At 47.7% G+C, this 27,556-nt stretch overlaps 2 protein-coding genes across 2 annotated transcripts in view; one reads left to right on the top strand and one right to left on the bottom strand.

Moving 5' to 3' along the window:
- The window catches only part of LOC145339030 (sterile alpha motif domain-containing protein 11-like), a gene marked incomplete at its 5' end in the record, with an annotated part of 118,141 nt that extends 105,239 nt beyond the window's left edge, over positions 1 to 12,902 (top strand). Inside the window, 3 exons of the mRNA XM_080183456.1 lie at positions 4,953 to 5,077; positions 8,568 to 8,678; positions 12,406 to 12,902. Coding sequence (XP_080039582.1) covers positions 4,953 to 5,077; positions 8,568 to 8,678; positions 12,406 to 12,645 — 476 coding nt within the window. The remainder of the gene's footprint in view (positions 1 to 4,952; positions 5,078 to 8,567; positions 8,679 to 12,405) is intronic.
- A 7,121-nt stretch (positions 12,903 to 20,023) lies between these two features.
- LOC145339031 (nucleolar complex protein 2 homolog) overlaps positions 20,024 to 27,556 on the bottom strand; it is a gene marked incomplete at its 5' end in the record, with an annotated part of 55,534 nt that continues 48,001 nt past the window's right edge. Inside the window, 2 exons of the mRNA XM_080183457.1 lie at positions 20,024 to 20,702; positions 26,825 to 26,929. Of these exons, the coding sequence (XP_080039583.1) occupies positions 20,584 to 20,702; positions 26,825 to 26,929 (224 nt within the window). The remainder of the gene's footprint in view (positions 20,703 to 26,824; positions 26,930 to 27,556) is intronic.

Here is a 27,556-nt window from a genome sequence, read left to right as displayed (position 1 = left end):
ACTTTCTGCTCTGTATCTCTGAATGCCACATTGTGTCTTGGCAGTTGGCCAGAGAGACAGCAGGGAGCACTCTATATTTACATTTATTGCCATTTATGAAACATATCCTTTCCCTGCTGCACTCTGCTACATCCCTATCCTCTAATACATTGTGTAGTGTCTCTGCACAGTAATTGAGAAACCATACAATGTGTCCTTTCTGTAATAAGGCTTTGTACGTCTGCCAAAGACAGATTATACCTTGAATCAAATGCTTTATCAAGGACATAAACGCACATTTTGCTTTCCAATTCACAGGTGCCCTGCCCGAAGGAGCGACTTGTCAATGGGGAAGCAATTTATTAAAAGAAAGAGGGGCCTCTTGATAAATGAAAGGACGGGGGAGTGAGGTGGGGGGGGGAGCCAGCCAATTCAAGCTGGCCCTCATCGATCCTCCACAGGGTTAATCAGCAGTTTGCAATTTGGTGCCAAAGAAGTAATTCGAAAGCCAAGTGGTTTTTTCCCTTTTCAAAAAAAAATCAGGACACAGAATCTGTCCAAACCGCAAGGAACAAACTTTCGCTCCACTCAGACGCTCCCTGATAAAGGCGGAAGGAGATAGTTGGACAGCAGTCAGCAGGAGGAAGTGGCTGCTCTTCGATCCAAAGGTGACCTCGTCGAGATCCCTGCGGGTTGCACACGCTGGCAGCAGACGGCTAAGTGGCTTCGTATGTGCGGGGATTTGGCCCGGAGGAATTTATTTCACTTCTGCTTCCTTTGCTCAGTGAACCGAATCCAAGCTGCAACATGCCTGGCCTGTGTGGCAAGAGCCCCTGTGAACCTTTACACAGAGAGTAGCTCAGACTGGTTAATGGGTCGCAACGCGGCAGAGGCAACCTCCCATTAGGGTTCGGCCTCGTAGAATCCCTGCGCTGCCTTTCGGCCCATCGAGTCAGTACTGACTCCCTGTACCTTCCCAGGTTTGTGACCCCCCCCAGTCAAAATCTGGGCTGCTGAATAACTCCTTACAACATCGTCTGCTCCTTAACGATCGCACACAGTCGCCTTCTCGAGACTGTTTTACAGAATCCCTGCAGTGCAGAAAGAAGGAGGCCATTCGGCCCATTGAATCAGCACCGACTCTGCAACAGAGAATGTTATCCAGGCCCCCCACCCTATACCTGTAACACCTTGCATTTCCCCCACTAATTCCCCCTAACCGACACACCCTGGGACACTAAGGGGCAATGTTGCATGGCCAGTCCACCTAACCTGCACATCTTTGGAGTCTGGGAGAAAACTGGAACGCCCGGAGGAAACCCACGCAGACATGAGGAGAATGTGCAGACTCCACACAGACAGCAACCCAAGCTGGGAATCGAACCCAGGTCTTTGGCGCTGTGAGGCAGCAGTGCTAACCACTGTGCTGTGCTAGTAGCTCTTTTTTTATTCATGGGACATGGGTGTCGCTGGCTGGCCAGCATTTATTGCCCATCCCTAGTTGCCCTTGGAGGGCAGTTGAGAGTCAACCACATTGCTGTGGCTCTGGAGTCACGCGTAGGCCAGACTGGAGGAAGACGACAGATTTCCTTCCCTGAAGGACATTCGTGAACCACAGGGGGGTTTTTCCAACAATGGTTTCATGGCCATAAGTAGATTCTTAATTCCAGATTTTTGTTTATTGAATTCAAATTCCACCATCTACTGTGGCGGGATTCGAACCCTGGTTCCCCCAGAACATTAGTTGAGTTTCTGGATTCATAGTCTGGTGATAATACCACTGGGCCGTCACCTCCAGCCCTACAAGAATGCTTTAATTCTGAGGGCAGGAGTTTACGATCTCACCTGAGCGAGGCCAGTGGAGATTTCCGACCTGGGAACCTGGCCTGCCCGATTCCGGGGCTGGGTAGACTCCCTTGGTAGAGTTTTGGCAGCGCTGATTTCCTCCACCCTGCTATCGGCAGCCGTCCTGGCAGGATTGTCACGGCCTGGCGTTTCGACGAGGCTACAGTTAAATGATTAAAGCTCGTGATGGAGCCCTTAGCACAGGGAGCACCAGCGAGCAGTTCATTTCAATGATGCGCGTTGACCTGACTCCCCACGTTTTGTCCTTTCATTATCTCCTTCAGGCCAGTCCCCTGCGATGATGGTGGTAGCCATTTTTATTTTGTGCGTTTTAAAAGAACAAAACGTGACATGACCTTTGCATGAAATCAGCTAAGTGAGTGCTGGGCTTTTGTTTTATCCGCTCCTGAGTGTATGTGGGCTGGTTTGGTAGGCGGTGGAGGGTGGTGGGGGGGGGGGGTTGCTCCTAGCTGGAGAGTAGTGTAGTTTACAGATGAGTCACGTCTCTCCATGGGGCTGACTCTGCGGCCCGCTGAATCCCGAGGCGTATTTTCCAGCAGAAAGCCAAAGTAAGGAGCGAGCGGAGCTCACACAAAACAAAACCAGGAACGATTCTGATCTGCCCCATTCCTTTAAAAAGGACATTCTGGGGAAAGGCAGCCTAGTAATGGAGCTTCTAGTCGCCGTCAGTTCGGGCGGCGATGAGGGGAAATTTGATCAGCCTCAGCTTTCCGCAGGAGCAGAAGTAGGCCATTCAGCCCATCAAGTCTGTGTATGAGCTACTAGCAAGTATAAATAGGCCACATTGCAAGCTCAACTTATTGGTTTAATTATTAGCGCACTCAGCATTGTTCAGCAAAGTGCTGCCCAATTGTGGAATCTCATCGATAGATGTTTTGTTCTGGGTTTTGCAAGCAGGGCTGCTTAAATGTGGCCTCTACTCCGCGTCTAACAAATAACCACGGAAACTGCTTCATTTGATCAGCCAATCTTTGGGACATATGACCTGTACATATTCAAGTCTTGCTCCATTTTGGATTGGCCTTGTTTGCTGGGACCATAACCGCAGGGGGCACATGTACCTGTAAAGTCATTGCCCATGATACTGCAGATAATGACCTGACTAGCCTAGGGTTTTTCAAAAATAGGGGCAGTACGGACAAGTTGGGCCGAAGGGCCTGTTTCCATGCAGTAAACCTCTGTAACTCAGTATTTTGGGTGCCTGCTGATTGCTGCCCCACTTCCAATCCCTCACCGTCCCACTCGCTGCGTCACCCGCCGCCCCTATCAATCCTCTCGCTGTCCCGCTCCCTCCCTCAGCCCCTCGCTCCCTCAGTTGCCGCTCCTCCCTGAGTGAAGTGGTGAGCCACGGAATGGTGGGCAGCAACAACGGGTACGAAATGATGACACCAACAGCACCAACTTCCTGTCCAGTGTCATATGGTTGCATGGTGATGATGTCATTGGTACTGACTTCCTGTACCCGTGTGGTGGCAAGAGATACAGAATTACTCAGACGCTTGGGGAACCTATTGTTCACCATTGTTTCCTCCATGGCAACACCTCAGCCAATTAGAGTTGACTTGCCAACCAATCAACCCCCTCTTCCCTTGAAGTATAAATTGTTCTCATTGTTTGAAATCTGCATTTGTCCTGATGAGTCCAGGCTGAAAAGCTTCCACAACATTTGTCCCTTAGCAATATTACAGTTTTGTATTGTCAAGTGACTGCTTATTCTACAACTGGAAAACATTTACATATTGAGCTATTCACATGTTTGCGTGGGATAATGACCCTAGCAAAGCTGTTAATATATGTAGAGTCATTATGGCACAGAAGGAGCCCATTTGACCCAGCCAGTGGGTGGCATGGTGGCACAGTGGTTAGCACTTCTGCCTCACGGCGCCAGAGACCCAGGTTCCATTCCCGACTTGGGTCACTATCTGTGTGGAGTCTACACATTCTCCCTGTGTCTATGTGGGTTTCCTCCGGGTGCTCTGGTTTTCTCCCACAGTCTGAAAGATGTGCTGGTTAGGGTGCGTTGGCCATGCTAAATTCTCCCTCAGTGTACCCGAACAGGTGCCGGAGTGTGGCAACTAGGGGATTTTCACAGTAACCTCATTGCAGTGTTAATGTAAGCCTGCTTGTGACACTAATAAATAAACTTTAAGATAAATAAACTTAAAAAATAACCATTCGGGCTCTCTGTTGAGCAAGCCAGTCAGTCCTTTACCCCTTGCTCTATCCCTTTAGCCCCGCAAGATAATTTCCCTCAAGGTGTCCATCAATTGCCTCCAAAATCTCGCTTCCACCACTCTTGTTGACATGTCCATCCTTTCTGGATAGATGGGCTGAATGGCCTCCTTTCATCCCTGACCGGGGTCATTACCCCTCACTATATAAAAATGCTTTTGCCATATTCCTCGCCGCTGCTCCTCCGCCCCCGCCACCCCCACCACATCCCTTGCTCAAATCCTTCAACTCCCTCGGTACGTGAACCGTCAGATAATGCAAAGCTTCTCTTTGTTCTCCTTCTCTATACCTGATATAATCACAAATCTCAGTCAAATTTCCCCTCTGATCTCTTTTTGCCTCAGAGAGAACAACCCCCCAGCATCTCTCCATCTTAACCTTGTGGCTAAAATCCCTCACCTCTGGAAAGATTCTGCTAAGTCTCCTCTGCACCCTCTCCAGGACATAGAAACATAGAAAACATATATAGTGGTCGGCCATTCGGCTCGTCAGGACTGCTCCACCATTCATTATGTTCATGGCTGGTCATCAAATTCAATAGCCTGATCCCCACTTCCCCCACCCCCGTATCCCTTGACCCCTTTAGCCCCAAGAGTTAATCCATCTAAAGGACCCAAGGTAACCGGAACTTACTTGAAGCTCCAACAGGTTCTGGTTTTACAGGGTATTATTAATCCTGGGAAACAATGAGTTCTCAAAGTGCGTTGGTAGAATGTTTGGCTTCCTGGACATGATTGAATGCAAGCAGCTCAAAGACTGACCTTGGCTGCCCTGGTGATGCAAAGATATTTCAAGCTCTGTGTTTGGGTGAATATAAAATCTTACTCATAATACTAACAGCACCGTTAGTGACAATCTGCCCTCTCTACCAACAGGCAGCTTTGGAAGCCTCTTCCTGGATGGAGAGGATGGTGGGGCGGTGGAGGACATCAGCAAATGGACTGTGGACGATGTCTGTAACTTCATTAGCGGTCTCTCCGGCTGTGCGGAGTACACCCAGGTAAGAGATCTGATCCTGAAAAGCTGCCTCACTGAATATCGTTGCCATTCACTCTCCATCTTAGGCTATTGCACCCCACAGCATCACGATGTGAATCTTGCACCAGCCCTGGCGTTGGGGGATTGGATCACCTTGCAATCTGGGCGCCCTCAAATAGCATCAGTGACTCCCATAATTAGAGGGAGAGTAAAACCCTTTTTTATTCATTTATGGGCATCGCTGGCTTAGACCAGCATTCACCCCCCATCTCTTGTTGTCCCTGAGAAGGTGGTGGTGAGCTGGCGCTGCAGTGTCTGAGCTGTAGTTTCTTTGTAACAGCTGGATGGTTTGCTGGGCCATTCCAGAGGGCTTTTAAGAGTCAACGACATTGCTATGGGCCTGGAGTCACATGTAGACCAGAACAGGTAAGGATGGCAGGTTTCCTTCCCTTAAGGGGTATTTTTTTTTTGACAATGGTTATCATTAGACTTTTAATTCCATATCGTCTTCTAAATTTAAATTTCGCCATCTGCCGTGCTTGGGTCCCCAGAGTATTACCTTGGGTCTGTGCATTACTACTGCACCTCCCTCTATCTTGTCTGTAAAGCCCAACATCGCAGTTTAGCCGCAGACAAGACATAATTCCCCACTGTGCTTGTGTTTCCCACCAGGACAGGTGTCCTGGGTAATGTAACTCAACACCACCTGCCTCATTGGATAAAAGCAAATTACTGCTGGAATCTGAAAGCAAAAGAGAAAACGCGGGAAAATCTCAGCAGGTCTGACAGCATCTGTAAGGATGCTGTAAGGATCTGTAAGGATCCTTACAGATGCTGTCAGACCTGCTGAGATTTTCCAGCGTTTTCTCTTTGGTTCCATTTGTCTCATTGCTGTGTTGAAATTGGTCTCTATTTTACAACAGTAACCACACTTCAAAAATATTTAACTATTTCTTAAGGACATTAGGTCATCCTTGTGTGATATATCTGCAAAGCCTCCTTTTCCTCGAATGGATTTAAAATCAGATTCCAAAAAGTGATAGTTTGCGATCCATGTTAAAGTTAAATATATTCTTGAGGATTGTATCTAGACGCTATGTTCTACATTGACAGGATATCTTTTATAACGATACCAGAGGTTATGAATGTTACCCTATGTATTTTAAGCCTGGGCTGATGAATAACTCCTTACAACATCGTCAAACAATTGCACACAGTCTCCTCCTCAAGACTGTTTCATAGAATCCCTCCACTGCAGAAGGAGGCCATTCAGCCCATTGAGCTTACACTGACTCTCCAGCAGAGCATGTTATCCAGGCCTATCTCCTGCCCTATACCTGTAACCCCACGTATTTACCCCACCAATCCCCCTAACCTACGCATCTTGGGACAATTTAGCACGGCCAATCCACAAAACCTACACAACTTTGGAGAGTGGAAGGAAATCGGGAGGAAACCCATGCAGATACGGGGAGAACATGCAAACTCCGCACAGACAGTGACCCAAGCTGGGAATCCAACCCAGGTCCCTGGCACTGTGAGGCAGCAGCGCTAACCACTGTGCCACTGTGCATCCGTTAGCTTCATCCCCACATAGATATTCCTTTCCTCTCATTTTTAGTTCATTATCATTTGTTCCCCCTGGCCATTTGAAGACTTTCTCTGCATCAGGATTCAGGCATTGGGGTCCAAAGAACTACCTTACTCCCAGTCCACTCATTAACCAGTATAGCTTCTGCCTGACCAGCTGGGCTCATTCTCCTCTTAATGAATCCAGCATCTCAGAAAAGCTCATTCAGTGGGGGTTAGTTGTTGGCTTTTGTGGTCACAGCTGAATCGTGGATAGACAGGGAATGAGAGGGAGGTGGACTGCACAGAGGCAAAATGTCGTTGCTTTGGAAAAGTGTCATGTGTCAGCACAGGCTTGGCAGGCCGAAGGTTTATTTCCGTACTGTACTATTCTTTGTTTCAGAGCAGATTAGCGTGACTCAGAGCCCATTAACTGATGAGCCGCCCCCAGACGCCCCACCAATTCAATCTTGAGCTATACAAGGTTATAGTCCATTTATGGTCCATCCCTATTTGACCTTGAGAAGGTGGCAATGATAGCTGAGCATTCCAGAGGGCACCGAAAGCTCAGCCACGTTGGTGTGGGACTGGAGTTACAGATATAGTCAAAAGAGCAAGTCTTCTTCCCTAACAGTGATCCAGTTAGTATTCCCGACAATTCCACAGTTCAGACGTCATTTCCTAATACCAGCTTTTCATGGCATGGTGGCACAGCGTTTAGTAACTCACAGCCTCACAGTGCCAGGGACCTGGGCTCAATCCTGGCCTCAGGGCAATGTCTGTGTGGAGTCTGCACGTTACATAGAACATAGGACATTACAGCACAGTTCAGGCCCTTCGACCCTCAATGTTGTGCCGACCAGTGGAACCAATCTAGTGACCCTCTAACCTGAACTATTCCAATATTATCCATATGACCATTTGAATGTCCTTAAAGTTGGCGAGTCCACAATTGCTGCAGGCAGGGCATTCCATGCCCTTACTACCCTCTGAGTAAAGAACATAGAACATTACAGCACAGTTTAGGCCCTTTGGCCCTCAATGTTATGCCGAGCTATGTCCAATCCCAAGATCCAGCTATCCCACTCCCTATAATTCTGGTGTGCTCCATGTGCCTATCCAATAACCGCTTGAAAGTTCCTAAAGTTCTCCCTGTGTCTGCATGAGTTTCCTCCGGGTGCTCCAGTTTCCTCCCACACTCCAAAGATGTGTGGATTGACCATGCTAAATTGCCCCTTAGTTTCCCAAGATGTGTAGGTTAGATGGATTAGCCATGGTAAATACATGGGGTTACGGGGATAAGGCAGGATGGTGAGGGCCTGGGTAAGAGTCTCTGTCAGAGAGTCGGTGCAGACTTGATGGGCCGACTGGCCTTCTTCTAAACTGTAGTTATTCTGTGAAATGTGCGAGTGCATATGGAAAGCTTTGTCTAATCCAGCTGCTACATAACAAGTGGCTGCTAATGGTTTATATAGGCCTCGTGGTATTATTGCAAGACTATTAACCACAAAGTCATCTAAATGTTCTGGGGACCCGGGTTCAAATCCCACCACAACAGATGGTGGAATTTGAATTCAATAAAAAAAAAATGGAATTAAGGATCTACTGATGACCATGAAACCATTGTCGATTGTTGGAAATCTGGTTCACTAATAAACTTTAGGGAAGGAAATCTGCTGTCCTTACCTGGTCTGGCCTACACTTGACTCCGGAGTCACAGCAATGTGGTTGGACTCTCAGCTACGCTTGGGGAACTAGGGATGGGCAATAAATGCTGGCCAGCCAATGACGCCCATGTCCCATGAATGAATAAAAACTATATCGGTCTTTTGACCAATTCCATCAGCTGCACTTTCCTAATTGAATAGCAAACTGACCGTGGATTGAAGTCTTTATCTGTGTCCTCAGCGAGCAGACAATGATCATTTGTGTTTGATGTGCAGGTGTTCAGGGAGCAGGCCATTGATGGAGAGACATTGCCTTTGTTAACGGAGGAACACCTACTGAACACCATGGGCCTAAAACTGGGACCAGCGCTGAAAATACGCGCACAGGTAACATTTCTCTTTGATTGGTCCAGCTAGCGGAGCACATGATGTGCCGTCCACATCCTGTTTGCTCACATGATCTAATGGAATGACATGTAATCGATTCAAAGTCGCTTGAGTTTCCTTCAAAAGGGTGGGACAGGATGGCTCTTTCTGTCCCAGCCACCAGCTAGTTAACAGTAACTACCTGAGAGGTGACTTCACCAGGCTCCAGTATGTCCCATCTGGCACAGGCCACTTACCCACAATCACAGAATACTACTGTGCAGAAGAGACCCTTCGGCCCATCGGCACAGCAAAGACCCTGACCTGCCCACCTAATCCCACTCGCCGGCACCTGGCCCATTGCCTTGAATGTTACGGCGTGCCAAGTACTCATCCAGGTACTTTTCCAAGGATGCAATGCATCCTGCCTCCACCATCCTCCCAGGCAGATAAAATTACGCAGGCTAAATAGCATTAAAACATGCCAGTCGGCCCAAATGGGCTTCTTGTCCTCCTCCCATCATTTTCCATCTAAATCCACCATTATAGCCCTCCATTCTCCACAGTGGTTAGCATTGCTGTCTCACAGCACTAGGGACTTGAGTTTGATTCCGAGCTTGGGTCACTGTCTGTGTGGAGTCGGCATGTTCTTCCTGTGTCTGCGTGGGTTTCCTCTGAGTGCTCCAGTTTCCTCCCACAGTCTGAAAGACGTGCTGGTTAGGTGCATTGGTCATGCTAAATTCTCCCTCGGTGTACCTGAACAGGCACCAGAGTATGGCGACCAGGGGATTTTCACAGTCACTCCATTGCAGTGTTACTATAAGCCTATTTGTGACAATAATGAATAAAGTTAAACCTCTTCCTCAAACGTTGGTTTAGCATCCCTTTTAATACATCTATATTAGTTCCTTCAGCTACTGCTGGTTAGATGCACTGACCCGAACAGGCGCCGAACTGTGGCAACAAGGAGAATTTCACAGTAACTTCATTGCATTGTTAATGTAAACCTTATTTGTGACTAATAAATAAATAAGTAAACTTTATAAACTTCCTGTGATAGCAGATTTCACATTCTTACCTCACTTGGGGTGAAGAACTTGGAGCTAATTTTGTTTTCGTCCTATTGGTTAGGTAGTCACAAGACCTTCACGTTGAGAGCCACAATTAATCCCTCCCCAAATCACAGGATTGTTAGGGATAAAACGAGGCCATTCAGCCCATCCACTCAGTAAGAATGCCCTGTTATCTCAAGATGCCACTGTTCTTTAAATGATTCAGGTGTGTTTGCTTCCGGGGACATTCCAGGTGTCCGTTCCATGTGTGAGAACTCCCTGCCTGGAAAATTGAACCCTGCTGTCAGTCCTCAGTTTGATCCACACTCAGTAAAGGAGCAATTCATTTTGTACTATTGTGCGTACACACCACACAAAGAGGTCTTGTGGCGCAGTGTTACTGCCCCTACCCCTGGACCAGAAGCTCCAGGTTCAAGTTCAACAACTTGTTGGCCATGGACGGAGCATTCGTAATGTGATTCAAAGGTAGACAATCAGCCCAGGAATCCTTCCCCCCCAACTATTACCCAAAGTGTGTGTGTGAATAAATGCTAAAAAATCAACTGACACTACACAGGATAATTACAAGAAAGGAATGAAGCCCATTCAATTTGTTTCCTCCTATAGGGCAGATGCACAATACAGTTGGGAATCAGTGCAATGCAGAAGGAGGTCATTCATCTCATCAAGTATGCACTGACAACAATCCCACCCAGACCCTTTCCCCGTAACCCCATGTACTTACCCTAGTTGGTCCCCCGACACTAAGCCTGGGCAATCCACCTAACCCGCACACCTTTTCACTATGGGAGGAATCTGGAGCACCCGGAGGAAACCCACGCAGACACGGGGAGCATGTGCAGACTCCGCACAGTCACCTGTGGCCGGGATTGACCCCGGGTCCCTGGTGCTGTGAGGCAGCAGTGCTCACCACTGTGCCACCGTGCCGCCAGAGTTGGCTTCAGTTCTACAAACTTTCATTAGGACATTTGCTGGTTGTCATTCTCAGACCAAAATCGTGTGAACTGAGAGGTGGATTCAAACATATTGAGGGATTCTATGATCTACATTCTGGTGCATTGGGTGTGAGGATCACAAGTGTGAATTTTACACCTGTGCAACCTATTCAATTGATGCAACTATTTGAACTATTATCGTTTAACGTCCCTTCATCAGTCACTACATTGACACAGATCCTCTCTTTCATTTTTGTTATCATTATAACATTCAGGTTAATTCTCACATCAACATTTACCCACGAATTGCATCTCTTGGGGGTGTGGTGACTAATGGGGTTGTCTTCATAGAAGCCCTACAATGCAAAAGGAGTCCATTCAGCCCATCGGGTCTACACCCACCACAATCCCACCCAGGCCCTATTCCCGTAACCCCACATATTTACGAATCCCCTTGACACTAGGGTCAATTTAGCATGGCCAAGCAACCTAACCCGCACATCTTTGAAGTGTGGGAGGAAACCGGAGCATCCAGAGGAAACCCATGCAGACACGAGATGAACGTGCAAACTCCACACAGAAAGGGACCCAGAATTGAACCGGGGTCTCTGGCGCTGTGAGGCAGCACTGCTGACCATTACAGTGCGTCCCCTTACACTTTACAGTCTTTTACTGAACCTGTGACGGAAACAGAATCCTCTTATTAGATGGCAAACTTGGAAGGAAATTACATGCTAACATTTTAAATAACTACAAATTTCAGACAATAAAGGCATCCAAAGCCTCTCCGTCCAATACAATATCCGAGATGTAATCTCCTGGAATGCGAGGCTTTATTAAAGAATTAATCTTGTGCTTTTTATATTTAAGTAATCAATCAAAGAATAGATTGTTGCTCGTTAACGCAGTTAGACCATTTTATTAAATTTTATCACTGACAATACTTCATAAAATAATTTCAGTTCCCCCATGATATTTTGGCAGTGAGCGACACCCTTAAAATCCTACTCTAAATCAAAGTCTGAATTTGGCCAATTTCACTCCAATTTCAAAAGGTCATAAAGCTTAAAGTTTATTTGTTCGTGTCACAAGTAGGCTTACATTAACACTGCAATGAAGTTACTGCGAAAATCCCCTACTCTGGCGCCTGTTCGGGTACATTGGAGAGAGAATTTAGCCTGGCCAGTGCTTCTAACCAGCAAGTCTTACGGACCGTGGGAGGAAACCTGAGCACCCAGAGGAAACCCACGCAGACACGGGGAGAATGTGCAGACCCAACGCAGACACGGGGAGAACGTGCAGACTCCACACAGACAGTACGGGAGTTGAACCCAGGTCCAAAAAGAGAAAATGCTGGAAAATCTCAGCACGCCTGGCAGCATCTGTAAGGAGAGATGCTGGAATCCGGAATCTCTTTACAGATGCTGCCAGACCCGCTGAGGTTTTCCAGCATTTTCTCTTTTGTTTTCAGATTCCAGCATCTGTGGTAATTTGCTTTTATCAATTGAACTGGGGTCTCTGGCGCTGTGAGGCAGCAATACTAACCGCTGTGCCACCATGCTGTCCAGAAGGGATCAAGGTGCATTCAGCCATGCTCTAGTGAATGGAACAAGCCCAAAGGCTTGAATAGTGAGCTCCTGTTTTTAATGAATATGAAAAGCCAGATACTGTGGTTTTGAATTGGAGAAGAACGACGGTGGGAAGCTGGGACTTGTGTTTCACTTGTGTTTCACCTTGCAGGTTGCCAAAAGGATTGGCCGAGTGTTGTACATGGCCAGTTTCCCACTGGCTCTGCCGCTCCCGCCCGCCGCACTGAGACCACCCGAGAGGGACCTTGCACCCACCGAGAACCGCCCCTCCTCCACTGGCAGCGTTGCCTCGCCGTACGGCAGCCTTCAAGCCAGCCGCATCTCACCGAAACAAGAAAACGGCAACACCTCGACAATGGGGATCAGCGACCTCACTAAACCACAGTCTTGAGCAAGACATTTCGCTCGGAGGAAAGAGAGAGCGTAAAGTTGCTGTTATTCGAAACCAAAGTATTTATAGGAGCGCCAACTTAAAAAACAACAACACAAACTCCGACTTTCAAAAACGCATTTTTAACAAAAAGACCGATTCCCTTTTCTGTTTCTTCAAGACGCCAGTTTATCCTTGAAAGCCAATTCGAAAAGCGGCCGAGAAAAGTTGACGGCAGATGAATACAAGACGCTGGTCAGGTTGGCACAACTTGCCAACGTAAAAAAAAAACCAAGGCTGAATTTCTGCTTGCTTCAAGTCGAACGAAATTGAGGCCAATCCCCCCCCCCACCGTCCCCACAACCACCACCACCACCCCCCCCACCCCCCGTCCCCCAATTTCTTATTGCTGCAAGGAACTGAGGCAAAGGGGGGAAAAGGGCAAGAAAAACTGTGCACTGGTACCAAAAAATAGAGGTTTCTCTCACAGACCTGGGATTAAACATTCGATGTAAAAAGAAATTCGCAAGCACTCGTTTCGACAAGGGACTCATTATGTGATTGCTAGTGTCTATGCATTGTCCAGTGCTAAACCAAAGATGATGGATTGTATGTCTGTGTTTACAATACATTTCTAAATGGTACAACAAATTTTTTCTTTTGCCTATAAGGACACAGTTTTAAAAGTGCCTCGATGTAGGAGGTTTAATCACTACTTTTGTGAATACACGCGCACACGCCTGACTGGACCGCGAATGCACAGGCATCGGAGTTTGGAAGGTGGTTTCAAAACAACCGGTTCGAGAAAATAGCTATTCAATACATGGGACAGCAAAATTGTACGAGCAAAGCTAGTTACGGAAAGATTTTGGTACTTACTTTGGGTTTTTCTTTTGTCGTTGTGTAGTTGCACGTTTTTTGGAATTTTTTGGGGTGGGCGGGACGCGGGGAGGGGGGGGAAATAAAGAAATGTAAACTGCTGGGGGCAAGTTTCCCCCTCTTTTTTCATGCTATCCGAACCTTAATTGCTGCTTTTAAGCAATCAACATAATGAATAATTACGTTATTTATGGAAATTTTGTTGGGTAGGTCAGATATGTTTAGCACTATATATATGGTAATAATCAGCCCTGAAAGGGCGGTATAAGAATAATTAAAAAAAAACTTAAAAAAAAAATTGTTGTTCCTTTAGCTGGATTTGGCCAATTTGCGTCAAACTATCATTTAATGTTTTGCAACTGTAAACATTGAGGATATGGTGATCTGTAAAATAATTTTAGCCTATTTGTTAATTTGCTTTTATTCTTGTCTTTCACTTTTAGTGAAATAAAGCCCCCTCCCGGAAAAAAAAACAGTACGAATTAACATTTCGTTTGGTTTTATTGAAATGTGGAACTTTTTTTTTGAAGCTCTTGTCTTAATGTTTCCCTCCCTCTCGTGCCACAGATTCCTTCAAACTCTTTCCAGCAAATGAGACTCCAACGGATTTCTAGCTTGCGCCTCCCCCCCCCAACATATCCCCACCCTCCACCCAACCCCCCCCCACTCCCCCCGCAGCCCAACCCCCCCCAACCCCCACCCCACCTACCCCCACCCCACCCCCCCAACCCCCACCCCACCCCCCCAACCCCCACCCCACCCCCCCAAACCTCACTCCCACCACTTCCCCCCCACTTACCCCCATCCCACCCCCCAAACCTCACTCCCACCACTTCCCCCCCACCCCACCCCCCTACTTACCCCCACCCCGCCCCCCAAACCTCATTCCCACCACTTGCCCCCCCACCCCACCCCCCTACTTACCCCAACTCCGCCCCCCAAACCTCACTCCCACCACTTGCCCCCACCCGACTCCAACCCCCCCCCCAGCCCCCCACTCCACACCCCAGTCCCCCCAACCCCACCCCACCCCCCGATCCCCACTCCCCCCCCAGCCCCCACCCCATCTACTGACCCTCACTCCCCCCCCAGCCCCCACTCCTCCCAATAACCCCCACCCCCCCCAACTCCCACTTCCCCCCATTCCCCAGCCCCCACGCCTCCTCCCACCCCACCCCCAAACCCCCATTTCCCTCACCTTCCCCCACACCCACTCCGCCCACACCCCAACCCACACCCCCTCCCCCCACACCTCAACCCTCACACACCACCCCCTCCCTAACCCCACTCCACCCCAGCCCATCCCCACCACTCCCCCCACCCCCTCCCACCCACGCACCACCCCCCCCTCATTCCCATTACCCCTCACCAACCTCCACTCCACCCCACACCCCCACCACTAACCCCCAACCTTCCCCCATATCCCCACTCCCCACCCACCCTGCAACATGAAATGTAAATTTCCCAGAGAGATGCAATAACACATCACTAACTCTCTCTCTCAATAAAGCAAAGCCTGCGGTTTGAAGGTTATTCCATTGATCACAAGGCAGGCTTTCTCTATCAGCTCCACCCCATGCCGGCTGCAGTGAAGTGAAACCAGACACACTGATGGTACTGGCAGTTTGTGTGTTTGTTCCCTGCAATCTCCCCTCGGTGCCCACACTGAAGACGGAAACTGGGAGACCGGATAACAGATGCTGCTTCCTACAAGAAGACCCAAGTTTATCAAATTGAAGTGGAGGTGTCTCCTGATCTCCATTGAGCCATTAAACATTGGCCCCAGTGCCGGCGCTAACAAACACACTTACTTAGTTTATCCTAAGATCAATCAAACTTAAGTAGTCTGTTGTCTTTGAAGTGATATTTTGCCCGCAGAGAGCTCTAGGTCTCCTCAGTATGTCAGCAATGGCCACATGTAAAGCGATCAGGGGCATCTCAGGTACATAAAATACCCTCTTCCACCTTCTTGTAGCAGGAACAAGATACAAAAAGGAGGGAATGCAGAATAGAGTGTTGCAATCAGAGTTAGGGTGTAGACAAAAACCAGCTTAATGTAACATAGGTCCATTGAAAAGGCTGATGGCAGCAGGGAAGAAGCTGCGGTCATGTACCAACTGGGACAGTGCGGTGGCACAGTGATTACCACTGCTGCCTCTCAATGCCAAGGACCTGGGTTCAATTTCAGCCACGTTCTCCCCGTGTCTATGTGGGTTTCCTCCAGGTGCTCAGGTTTCCTCCCAGAATCCAAAGATGTGCAGGTTAGGGTGATTGGCCTTGCTAAATTGACCCTAATATCAAGGGGATTAGTAGGGTAAGTGTGTATTTACAGGAATTTATGAGATGTGGTTAGTACAGACTCTGTACTGTAAGGATTCTATGACTCGAGAACATTTTCTTCCCTGCTGCTAGCAGACTGATGCATGTACGTAACCTATATAAAGCTGCTCCTTCTCTACATCCTAGCTATGACTGTAATACTACATTCTGCACCCTCTCCTTTCCTTCTCGCCTATATACTCTATGAATGGTATGCTTTGGCTGTATAGGGCACAAGAAACAATACTTTTCACTGCATCCCAATCCATACAATCAAGTCAAAATGCTAAAGGGGTTTATAAGGTGAACATTGAATAGATGGTTCCTCTATTATGGGACTGTCTAGAACAAAACGTCCCAGCTGTCGGCTGGAATTATACTGCCATAGGAGTCAGAGCGGGTGAGGGGTGTATATTCAGAATCCCACAGTGCAGGAGGAGGCCATTCAGCCCATTGAGTCTGCACCGAGCACAATCCCACTCAGGCCTATTTCCCCCGAACCTCACACATTTACCCTGCTAGTCCCCCTGATAGTAAGGAGAAATTTATCATGGCCAAGCCACCTAACCTGCACCGCTTTAGGCTGTAGGAGGAAACCGGAGCACCCGGAGTTAAACCCACGCAGACACGGGGAGAATGTGCAAACTCCACACAGTGACCCAAGCCGGGAATTGAACCCGGCTCCCTGAGTGCTGTGAGGCAGCAGTGCCAGCCACTGTGGCGCACAACCCCCCCCCCAAAAACAGGAAGATCTGTTGAGCTGTATGGTTTCGGGGCAAACATGGTCTTAAAATCCTGCCCGTAAAGCAAGAGGGAGGTAGTTTTAAAACTGAGATGTGGAGAAACGATTTCTCTCAAGAGGATTGTGACTCAGTGGAACACACTGCCCTAGTGTGCAGTGGAGGCAGAATCAGTCAACAGACTCAAGAAAGAGATAGATATGTCTCTGATGAAAAGTGGGAAAAAGGTTGTGGGAAGTGGCCAGGAAAGTGGAGAGACCAGGATAAGATCAACCACGATTGTGTTAAATGGCAGAACGGGCTTGAAGGGCTGGATTGCCCAATCCCACTCCTAATTTCTACAATTATGAAAAAAATAGATGGAGTTTGAAATTCCCCAAATATGAGGCTCTTATTCAGCTCTGCTCACAGTGGAACAAATCACAAGGCCGTCGCCTAATAAATGTGCTGAGTTCCATTGACCAAGCTGGGTGCATTACTCCACCAAGGCCTGTAGAAGGTACAATGTGCATGATTCCCAGGTAGGCTTTGACAAGTGGCTGGTGGTATATGCCCCTATTGGCTCTCTGCCACCCCAAAAATGGCAGAAAGTTCTGTACAACTCCATCATGGCCTCTCTGTTTTTGTAATCTACATCCCGATTGATAAAGGCGAGTGTGCCATATACCTTTCTCACCACCCTATTAACCTACCTTTCTGTCTTCAAAATGCGATGGACAAACATGCCAAGCTCTCTCTGTTCTTCAGAACTTCCAGATCCACAGCAATGTGGTTGACGCTCAGCCGCCCCCCCCCCACACACACACACACACACACACACACACACACACACAAACAAAGGGCAAAGAGGAGTGGACAATAAATGCTGGTGATGTCTACGTCCCATTTAGGAATTTGCAAACACGTTAATTACCAGTAGATTTCACTGTCAGTTGCACTTTTAATGTAAGCATTTGGTAGTTCCCTCTGGAGTTTTGCGCGCTAAACAACAAAAGGATTACCCTGTCACTCCACAATATACTAGTGAGAATGTTCTGCTGTTCCTGGCCCCAGCAGAATGACGGAATGAATTAACATTCGCACTTCGCTAAACGTGCTATCAAATCTAATTTAGCTGTTTAAAAATGTCATAATTAGTTAATCTTCCAAAGGCCTGATAATGGTTTCTGGATTCTTAGCAACAGGACTGCGTGGGTCAGTGCTTTGAGCCTGGTCATTCACAGTTGATTTGTATTGGTTGCCACCTCAACATTATTTATCAGTCATTGATCCAGCCACCTCGTTACCCCGGCTGAACAAAATTCTATCTTGGGAGGAGGTAGAGAGGGTTTGTAATTAGTGCTGGGCTAAAGGATTATGAGGCGTAGGCAGGAAGGTGGAGATGGGGCCAAGATGAGATCAGCCATGATTGTGTTGAATGGCGGAGCAGGCTCGAGGGGCTGAATGGCCTCCTCCTGCTCCCAGTTCTTGTGTGTTCCAGTTTCCATATCACATTGTGCGAAACGAAGGGTGGAATTTTCTCATCCGGCAATCGTAGTAGGGGGGTGGACACAGAACATGCAAAGGCCCTTTGCGGGGTGGCACGGGTTCAATTTCTGGCTTGGGTTACTTTCTGCGTGGAGTTTGCACATTCTCCCCGTGTCTGAGTGGGTTTCCTCTGGGTGCTCCAGTTTCCTTCCACAGCCCAAAGATGTACGGGTTAGATTGATTGGCCATGCTAAATTGTCCTTTAGTGTCAGCGGGACTAGCTAGGGTAAACGTATGGGGTTATGGGGATAGGGCCTGGGTGGGATTGTGGTCAGGGCAGATTTGATTAGCTGAATGCACTGTAGGATTCTATGATCTCGAGCAGGGTCTTGGGGCGAGCATGGCCCATCCTCTGATTCCATCCTCAGAGTAGGCCATTTGGTCCTTCAAGCCTGTTCCTCCTGCTCGAATATGATCATGGCCGACTTTCCATCTCAATGCCATCATTCTCCGCATAACCCTTGATGCCATTAAAATTTCTCTCTTTTGTGAATATATTTGGTGAAGGAGCGACTGTGGATTTTATCTTTGAGATGACCTAATTTTAAGATTCTAGTTTTTTCAGAGGCAGCTGACAGGTAAAGCAAATAAAGGGGAGGTCCATGGTGATTCCCCTCCCCCAGCCCTCTGCCATTTTCTCTCTCTTCCTGCTGGGATAGCACATCCCCCCCACAACTCCCTGTCCCCAGAATCACACCCAGTGAAGCCAATACTTGTGCTTGAACCTAGACCGAATGTCAGCAAGCTGTGTGACTTCTAACGGCCTGTTCACATAGCGAGGCCTGTTCGCGGAGCGAGGCCTGTTCTCATAGCCAGGCCTGTTCATGGAGTGAGGCCTATTCACACAGTCAGGCCTATTCTCACCGAAGATCTACACCACGCAATTTTTCAACAAGGGATACTGGAGAGCAATTAGGAGCTGGAATCCTGGTTCATTTTTCCCTCTCAAAGGAACAACAAACCTGGCCCTAGCTCCAAATACTTGCTCTGTTAAATGGACCTTAGCTCAACCATGTGCGCTACTGCTCTCACCATAGAATCCCTACAGGCCATCAAGGCCTTTGGCCCATTGAGTCTGCACTGACCACAATCCCACCCAGGACCTATTCCCATAATACCACATATTAACCCTGCTTATCCCCTTGACACTAAGGGGCAATTTTAGCATGGCCAATCAATTGAATCTGCACATCTTTGGGTTGTGGGAGGAAACTCACACAGACACAGGGAGAACGTGCAAACTGCACACAGTCAGCTGAAGCCAGAATCGAACCCGGGTCCCTGGCGCTGTGAGGCAGCAGCGCCAAATACTATGTCACCATGCTGCCAACTTTGGTCACATGCATAACAAAGGACATCCCAATAAGCCATATCATGCCCGCTACGATTCTTACCAATTTTTACAGATGCACCATAGAAAGCATTCTTTCTAGTTGTATCACAGCTTGGTATGGCTCCTGCTCTGCCCAAGACTGGAAAAAACTACAAAGTGTCGTGAACGAAGCCCAATCCATCGCGCAAACGAGGCCCTCATCCACTGACTATGTCTATACTTCCCGCTGCCTGGGCAAAGCAGCCAGCATAATTAAGCACCCCATGCACCCCGAACATGCTCTCTTCCACTTCTTCCATCAGGAAAAAGATACAAAAGTCTGAGGTCACGTACCAACCGACTCAAGAACAGCTTCTTCCCTGCTGCCATTAGACTTTTGAATGGACCTATCTCATATTAAATCAATCTTTCTCTTCATCTTCGCTATGACTGTAAAGCTACATTGTACATCCTCTCCTTTCCTTCTCCTCTATGGACTCTATGAACAGTATGCTTCTGTATAGCATGCAAAAAACAATACTTTTCACTGTATCCCAATACATGTGACCATAATAAATCAAATCAAGTCATAATGATGACTTAAAATTCCATGTAAGCAAAATAAAACTGTCTCACCAATGATTTATTTTGATATAAGATAACTAAAGGATCATTGGGAAGTAACACGGTGGATATAGACTTGAAGCACGGACGTCACTTTGAACATGTAGGGCAATTCGAAATTTAAATTACAGACGAAAGGTTGAAAATTGTAGACCGGGGCTAGCTGTCCAGATTTTACCCGATTGGCTGACAGGCCACTTGCTGTAGTTTAGCGTCAACTCTTCCTGATCCATCAAAGACCACCCGGAATTCTCATCACGATTCCAGTGGCGACAGATCTGGCCAACTTCTGTCACATAACCATTGATGCATCAAACGGTTGTGGTTTTTTTGGGTTCTGCATCGGGAGATGGCCACTAAATGGTTTCACTGTTTTGTTTGTTAACGATTTTTCCTCAGGACTTTCCCCCTTAGAAGGTGTTTGGTAAGAGTGGATTTCTTGTACGTTGAGTTCTGTGCTCCTTTGAGGGCTGAGCAGTTCAGAGTCACCCAAACAGTGGGCGCTAACACAAAGTACCGAACTTGCAGCATCTCCAGGATCCATTCACCCCGACTCCATTAGTCTTCATCAGAGAACTCCAAATCTTCAACGATATCTTCATCTCCTTCTGCAAGCACCTTCAAGTCCGCCGGCGACAACTTCTTTGGAGCTGCTTTTGGAGAGCCTTCAGCTTCATCTGCTCAGAATTCAAGATAAAAATAGATCATAAGAAAAGTAATAAGGTCACTTAGACTGATATGATCAAATAGAACTTGGACACAACTCCATAGATCTCACAGACCAGGACAAAGGGAGATGAAAATATTGACGTCACTTCACCTTTACCTTCCTAGTTAAGAAGCTTTGTTACAAGAAAAATCAATTTTTGAGCCCAGTTCCCCAAACTTTAATACAAGAATCCATCTTAATGATTACAGAATAAAAAGCCAGCCTAGAATCATAGAATCCCTGCCATGCAGAGGGGAGGCGATGGCCTCATGTTATTATCATTAGACTATCAATCCAGAAACTCAGCTAATGTTCTGGGGACCCGGGTTCAAATCCTGCTCCGGCAGAGGGTGGAATTTGAATTCAATAAAAAGAAACCCTAGAGTTAAGAATCTACTGATGACCATGAAACCATTGTCAATTGTTGGAAAAAACCCATCTGATTCACTAATGTCCTTTAGGGGAGGAAATCTGCTGCTCTTACCTGGTCTGGCCTACATGTGACTCCAGAACCACAGCAATGTGGCTGACTCTCAACTGCCCTCCAAGGGCAACGAGGGATGGGCAATAAATGCTGGCCCGGGCAACGATGCCCATGTCCCATGAATGAATAAAAAAAACGGCCCATCCAGTCTGGGTCCTCCTCCTCTCCCCCCCCACCCTATCCCCGTAACCCCATACATTTCCTATGGCTAATCCATTGAACCTACACACAGGCTGGAATTTTCCTGTCCCATCCAGCACGGGAATCGGAGCGGGTGAGTGGCGGCGGACCACGGAAAGGTTTGTTGACCTCGGGTGCGACTTTATGGTTTTGGGGCGAACAAGACCGTAATATGTCACCCAATCCCTACAGTGCAGAAGGAGGCCATTTGGCCCATCAAGTCTACACTGACTCTCCAACAGAGCATCTTACCCAGGCCCTATCCTTGTAACCCCATGTATTTACCTCGCTAATGCTCCTAAACCTACACATCTTGGGACACTAAGGGGCAATTTAGCACAACCAATCCACCTAACCTGCATATCTTTGGACTATGGGAAGAAACTGAAGCATACGGAGGAAACCCATGCAGATATAAGAACATAAGAAATAGGAGCAGGAGTAGGCCATCTAGCCCTTCGAGCCTGCCCCACCATTCAATAAGATCATGGCTGATCTGTCGTGGCTCAGTTCCATTCCCGCCCTCTCCCCATAACCCTTAATCCCCTCTCTCACCAAAAACCCATCAACCCGCGTCTTAAAAATATTTAGCGAGGCAGCCTCCACCACTTCAACGGGCAGAGAATTCCAGAGATTCACCACCCTTTGAGTGGAGAAGTTCCTCCTCAACTCTGTTCTAAACCACCCCCCCTTTATCTTGAGGCTATGCCCCCTAGTCCTACTATCCTTTCTGAGCGGGAAGAGTCTCTCCACCTCTATCCTATCCATCCTGAACGAGCAGACTCCTCACAGATTGTGACCCAAGCCAGGAATGGAACCTGGGTCCTGGGTGCTGTGAGGCAGCAACGCTAACCATGGTGCCATCATGTGCCCCTAACTGTAACTGTACCGTTCCAATTTCTCCTCCCGGCTCATCACATGATACAGGTTTGTGCTAGATTCTGGATACCAGGCTACCTTAGTGTCCGAACTGACTTCCACTGTCTGCACACCAAGTTCCCCGAGCTGTGGATTACTGGATAGAGATCAGGAACTGGAGAGTTAGCTGATTTTTCTCTCCCTTTGAGGAGAGTGAGGCGCTGGGGACAATCACCCCAGCTTACCTTTGGCCCAGCTGAAATCCACCAACTCAAGTCCAGGACTCGATGGCCTGCCTGCCTCACTGCTCTGGTGTAACACCCTTACCTGCCAGGCTATTGAGGAGATACTGACTTGACTTTGTGTACACTCGGGGAGGGGAGGCAATGGCCTAATGGTATTATTGCTAGACTATTAATCCAGAAACTCAACTAATGCTGTGGGGACCTGGAGTTCGAATCCTGCCATGGCTGATGGAGGAATTTGAATTCAGTTAAAAATATCTCGAATTAAGAATCTACCGATGTCCATGAAACCATTGTCGATTGTCGGAAAAACCCATCTGGTTCACGAAAGTCCTTTAGGGAAGGAAATCGGTGGCACAGTGGTTAGCACTGCTGCCTCACAGTGCCAGGGACCCAGGTTGAGTTCTGGCTTACGCCACTGTCTGTGTGGAGTTTGCACGTTCTCCCCGTATCTGTGTGGGTTTCCTCTGGGTGCTCCAGTTTCCTCCCACAATCCGAAAGACGTGCTGGTTAGGTGCATTAGCCATGCTAAATTCTCCCTCAGTGTACCTGAACGGACGCCGGAGTGTGGCAACTAGGGGATTTTCACAGTAACTTCATTACAGAGTTAATGTAAGTCAACTTGTCACACTAATAAATAAACTTTGACTTTGGACTCAGCTAATGTTCTGGAGACCCGGGTTCGAATCCCGCCTTGGCAGATGGCAGAATTTGAATTCAGTTAAAAATATCTGTAATTAAGAACCATGAAACCATTGCTGATTGTTGGAAAAACCCATCTGGTTCACTAATGTCCCTTTAGGGAAGGAAATCTGCCATCCTTATTGGGTCTGGCCTACTTGTGACTCCAGAGCCACAGCAATGTGGTTGACTATCAACGGCCCTTGGACAACTTGGGATGGGCAATAAATGTTGGCCAGCCAGCGACGCCCATGTCCTACAAATGGATAAAAAAAATAATTCTCTCCTACTATCTACCGCACTCATATTCCACCTCATTTAACTGCACGGAATGATGAAGTTTTACTCCAGCATTTAAGTGGTAATTGTCTTATTATTGAACCTTGGCACTGGCACATATTTGATGGACTGGCCAGATCGCAATGTTTAATTGATGATTTGTCGGCTGAATCACTGAATCTGAAGCACTTAATGAATCAGCCGTTTTAATTACTCATCAGACTCAACGAGCAGCAGGGGAATCATGGAGCTAGGCTCCTCAGGATACTCCCAGATACCTGGTGTTGGCACAGGTCAAGTTGCAGCTACATCTTTCCCGAGACCAAGTGGAGTCTATTTATTAGTGTCACAAGTAGGCGTACATTAACACTGCAATGAAGTCACTGTAAAAATCCCCTAGTCACCACACACTGTTTGGGTACACTGAGGGAGAATTTAGCATGGCCAATGCACCCTAACCAGCAGGGGTGGCACACTGGTTAGCACTGCTACCTTATGGTGCCAGGGACCCGGGTTTGGTTCTGGCCTTGGTTTGATTCTGCACATGTCTGCGTGGGTTTCCCCTGGGTGCTCCGGTTTCCTCCCGAGGTCCAAAGATGTGTGGGTTAGGTGGATTGGCCCTGCTAAATTGCCCTTTAGTGTCGGGGGGACCAACTAGGGTAAACGCATGGGGTCATGGAGATAGGGCCTAGGTGGGATTATGGTCGGTGCAGACTCGATGGGCCAAATGGCCTCCTTGTGCCCTGTAGGGATTCTATGAACAAGCCAACAGTTGGTGATCAGGTCCATCCTTTCCAACCCCTGTTGGATCTTCAAGGACTTGTCAAGGTCTCAAATATATCTGCAAACATCCACGCGAGCTCTCACCGATTGAAAAACACAGCAACTCCTACAGGCTCCTCAGTCTGACGAACCAACGCCTCTTGCTAAATATAGCCCTAAAACCAGCATCCAAACAGGAAGCGGCAAACCTAACAAACTTCACCACCCTTTTTTTTTAAAAAGTCAAACATGAAATCCCCCAATCGTCAGGGGGACGGACTCAAGTTTATACCCAACTGGCAATTAGCATGTTGGCAGAAATTATTAATTTGGCCTCCTTCTGAGGGGGAAGGAATGGGGTGGGAGAGGAGGAGGGAGAGAAAGACTGCACCGTGTAAATGATGACGATACAGAGTCTTTTGGGGAGTTTGGGGGAGGGGAGGGTGAGATTGTTGTGCGTACATGCGCGAGTGAGCTCGAATCGCAGAACGCAACTCTACTAATTTGGGCGGCACGGTGGCACAGCGGTTAGCACTGCTGCCTCGCAGCGCCAGGGACCCGGGTTCAAATCCGGCCTCGGGTCACTGTCTGTGTGGAGTCTGCACATTCTCCCCGTGTCTGCGGGGGTTTCCCCCGGGTGCTCCGGTTTCTTTCCACCATCTAAAGACAGGTTAGGTGCATTGGCTATGCTAGGTTGCCCCTGGGTGTCCCAAGATGTGTAGGCCAGGAGGATTAAGTATGTGGGATTATAGGGATAGGGTCTGGGTAAAATGGTCTGTCGGAGATTTGGTGCAGATTAAATGGGCTGAATGGCCTGCTTCCGCTTCCCGGAATGCGGAGGTTAGAGGGATTAGTGGGTAAATATGTGGGATTGCAGGGATGGAGCACGGGTGCGACTGCTGTCAGTACAGACCCGATGGACCGAATGGCCTCCTTCCGCACTGTCAGGATTCTATGATTGTGAACCACGAGGCCATTGCCTCCCCTCTGCACTGTAGGGATTCTATGACACTAGCCTGTCTCTCAATTCTTGTCACACATTAGTTTGCCACAACAGCATTCTTCTTCCTGAACCTGTCCCAAATGGTAGTTTTCCTGGGAGGTGCTCAGATTTCCCACAAAGTCGCCACCTACAACTAGCATTGGGCGAACACATTGGAAGAGTAAGGGGGATGCATTTGTCTGGGGGGCCCGAGATGGCGAGCGGATATACAACACCCGGTAGGATATTGAGGACCATGGGCAGATCTTGGGGAGGTCTTTTCTATTGATCCTTGAAGGGGGTGGACATATCGATAAAGCTTTCAAGAAGACACACTCAAGCCATTGGTTGAGGCGTAGGACATCAGGGCAGGGATGTGAGCACTCACTGCTCAGTTGGCTGGTAGAGACAGAAGCTTTCGTTACACTGATCAAGTACTTGGAAATGCATTTGAAGTGCTGTCAGCTACGAGGCTAATGAAAGTAAGATTAAGCTGGATAGCCCCTTGTTGGTGGATGCAGATATAATGGGCCGAATGGCCTCCGTCCGTGGCGTAAGTTTCTACAATTCAAAATCAAGTGTATTTTCCCAAAATAATCGACGACAGGATTCACATAGAATTTCGACCTCATGCGGAATTTACTGCCCCCATCAAAAGTATCTTTGCTTCATGCTGCTATGGGCAGCACACTGGCACAGTGGTTAGCACCGCTGCCCCACAGCGCCAGGGACCAGGGTTCAATTCCAGCCTCGGGTGACTGTCTGTGTGGCATTGGCACATTCTCCCCGTGTTTGCATGGGTTTCCTCCGGATGCTCAGCCCCAAAGACGTGCAGGTTAGATAGACTGGCCATGCTAAATTACCCCTTAGTGTCAGGGGGATTAGCAGGGTAAATATGTGGGATTACAGGAATGGGGCCTGGGTGGGATTATAGATGGGCCAAATGTACTGTAGATTCTATGATTCATTTGCATCCATAGAGTCAGAAACAACTACGACAGGTTAGTTAGTCAGTCTCAAAGTCTGAAAAATACCATAACCTGCTCTGTTTTCCAGATACCCTGACAGGGAGCAGAAGAATCAGAACAGGTTATGGTATCTTGTAGACAAATATATTATCCTGTACGTGGCAGCACTGCTGTCTCACAGCGCCAGGGACCTGGGTTCGATTTCCCGGTTTGGGTCACCGTCTATGTGGAGTTTGCATGTTCTCCCCGTGTCTGCGTGGGTTTCCTCCGGGTGCTCCGGTTTCCCCCCCACAGTCCAAAGATGTGTAAGTTAGGAGGATTGACCGTGTTAAATTGCCCGTTAGTGTCCAAAGGTCTGCAGGTCAGGAGGAGTAAGTATGTGGGATGGTAGGGTCTGGGTAAGACACTCTGTCGGAGCAGAGTCAGTGCAGATTCAATGAGCCAAATGGCTTGCTTCCGCACTTTAAAGATTGTATTCTATCCTGTTTACACAGGCACTGCATCAAAAACTATTTTCACACTTGTAATGAAGATCGTTTCCACTATTCATATCTTCCCTTCATTTCTCACCATCCCTGCTCGAGCTTTTAACCTCGGCAATTATCAACTGGCCAAGGCTGAACATTTTAAAATGTGTCCAAGAATACCCACCATCTGATTCATCTTCAAAAGACATCGAGTCATCATCCTCCTCTTCCTCTTCATTGCTCATGTCAGACAGGTCCTCCAGGAAATCTTCGTTATCCTTCGATTCTCCTGTAACAGCAGAGATAACAGTCAATGTCAAAGTTGAGAGAACCAAGCACCTTGTACTGCCTACTTGGGCTCTACCCAATCAAGTAATCAAAGTCATTTTGTTGTAATCAGAGTTGATCGGGAGTTGTGAGGAAATGTCCTGCACAGATACCCAGCTGATTATAGGCTGGCCAGCTAAACACTTCATTGTACTGCCTGCTCTGGGTTTGGTATATTTTTCTGCACAGCCTATTCTGGGTTTGGTATATTTTTCTGCACAGCCTATTCTGGGTTTGGTATATGTTTTGGCACAGCCTATTCTGGATTTGGTATATGTTTTGGCACAGCCTACTCTGGGTTTGGTAAATGTTTTGGCACATCTTATTCTGGGTTTGGTATATGTTTTGGTACATCTTATTCTGGGTTTGGTATATGTTTTGGCACATCCTATTCTGGGTTTGGTATATGTTTTGGTACATCTTATTCTGGGTTTGGTATATGTTTTGGTACATCCTATTCTGGGTTTGGTATATGTTTTGGCACATCCTATTCTGGGTTTGGTATATAAGAACTTAAGAAATAGGAGCAGGAGTAGGCCATCTAGCCCTTCGAGCCTGCCCTGCCATTCAATAAGATCATGGCTGATCT

This window comes from Carcharhinus amblyrhynchos, unplaced genomic scaffold, assembly GCF_965287045.1.
Source record: "Carcharhinus amblyrhynchos unplaced genomic scaffold, sCarAmb.v2.hapA chromosome_292, whole genome shotgun sequence".
Lineage (NCBI taxonomy): Eukaryota > Metazoa > Chordata > Chondrichthyes > Carcharhiniformes > Carcharhinidae > Carcharhinus > Carcharhinus amblyrhynchos.
Note: the sequence above shows the minus strand (reverse complement) of the source record. Positions and strands in the feature narration are given on the sequence as shown.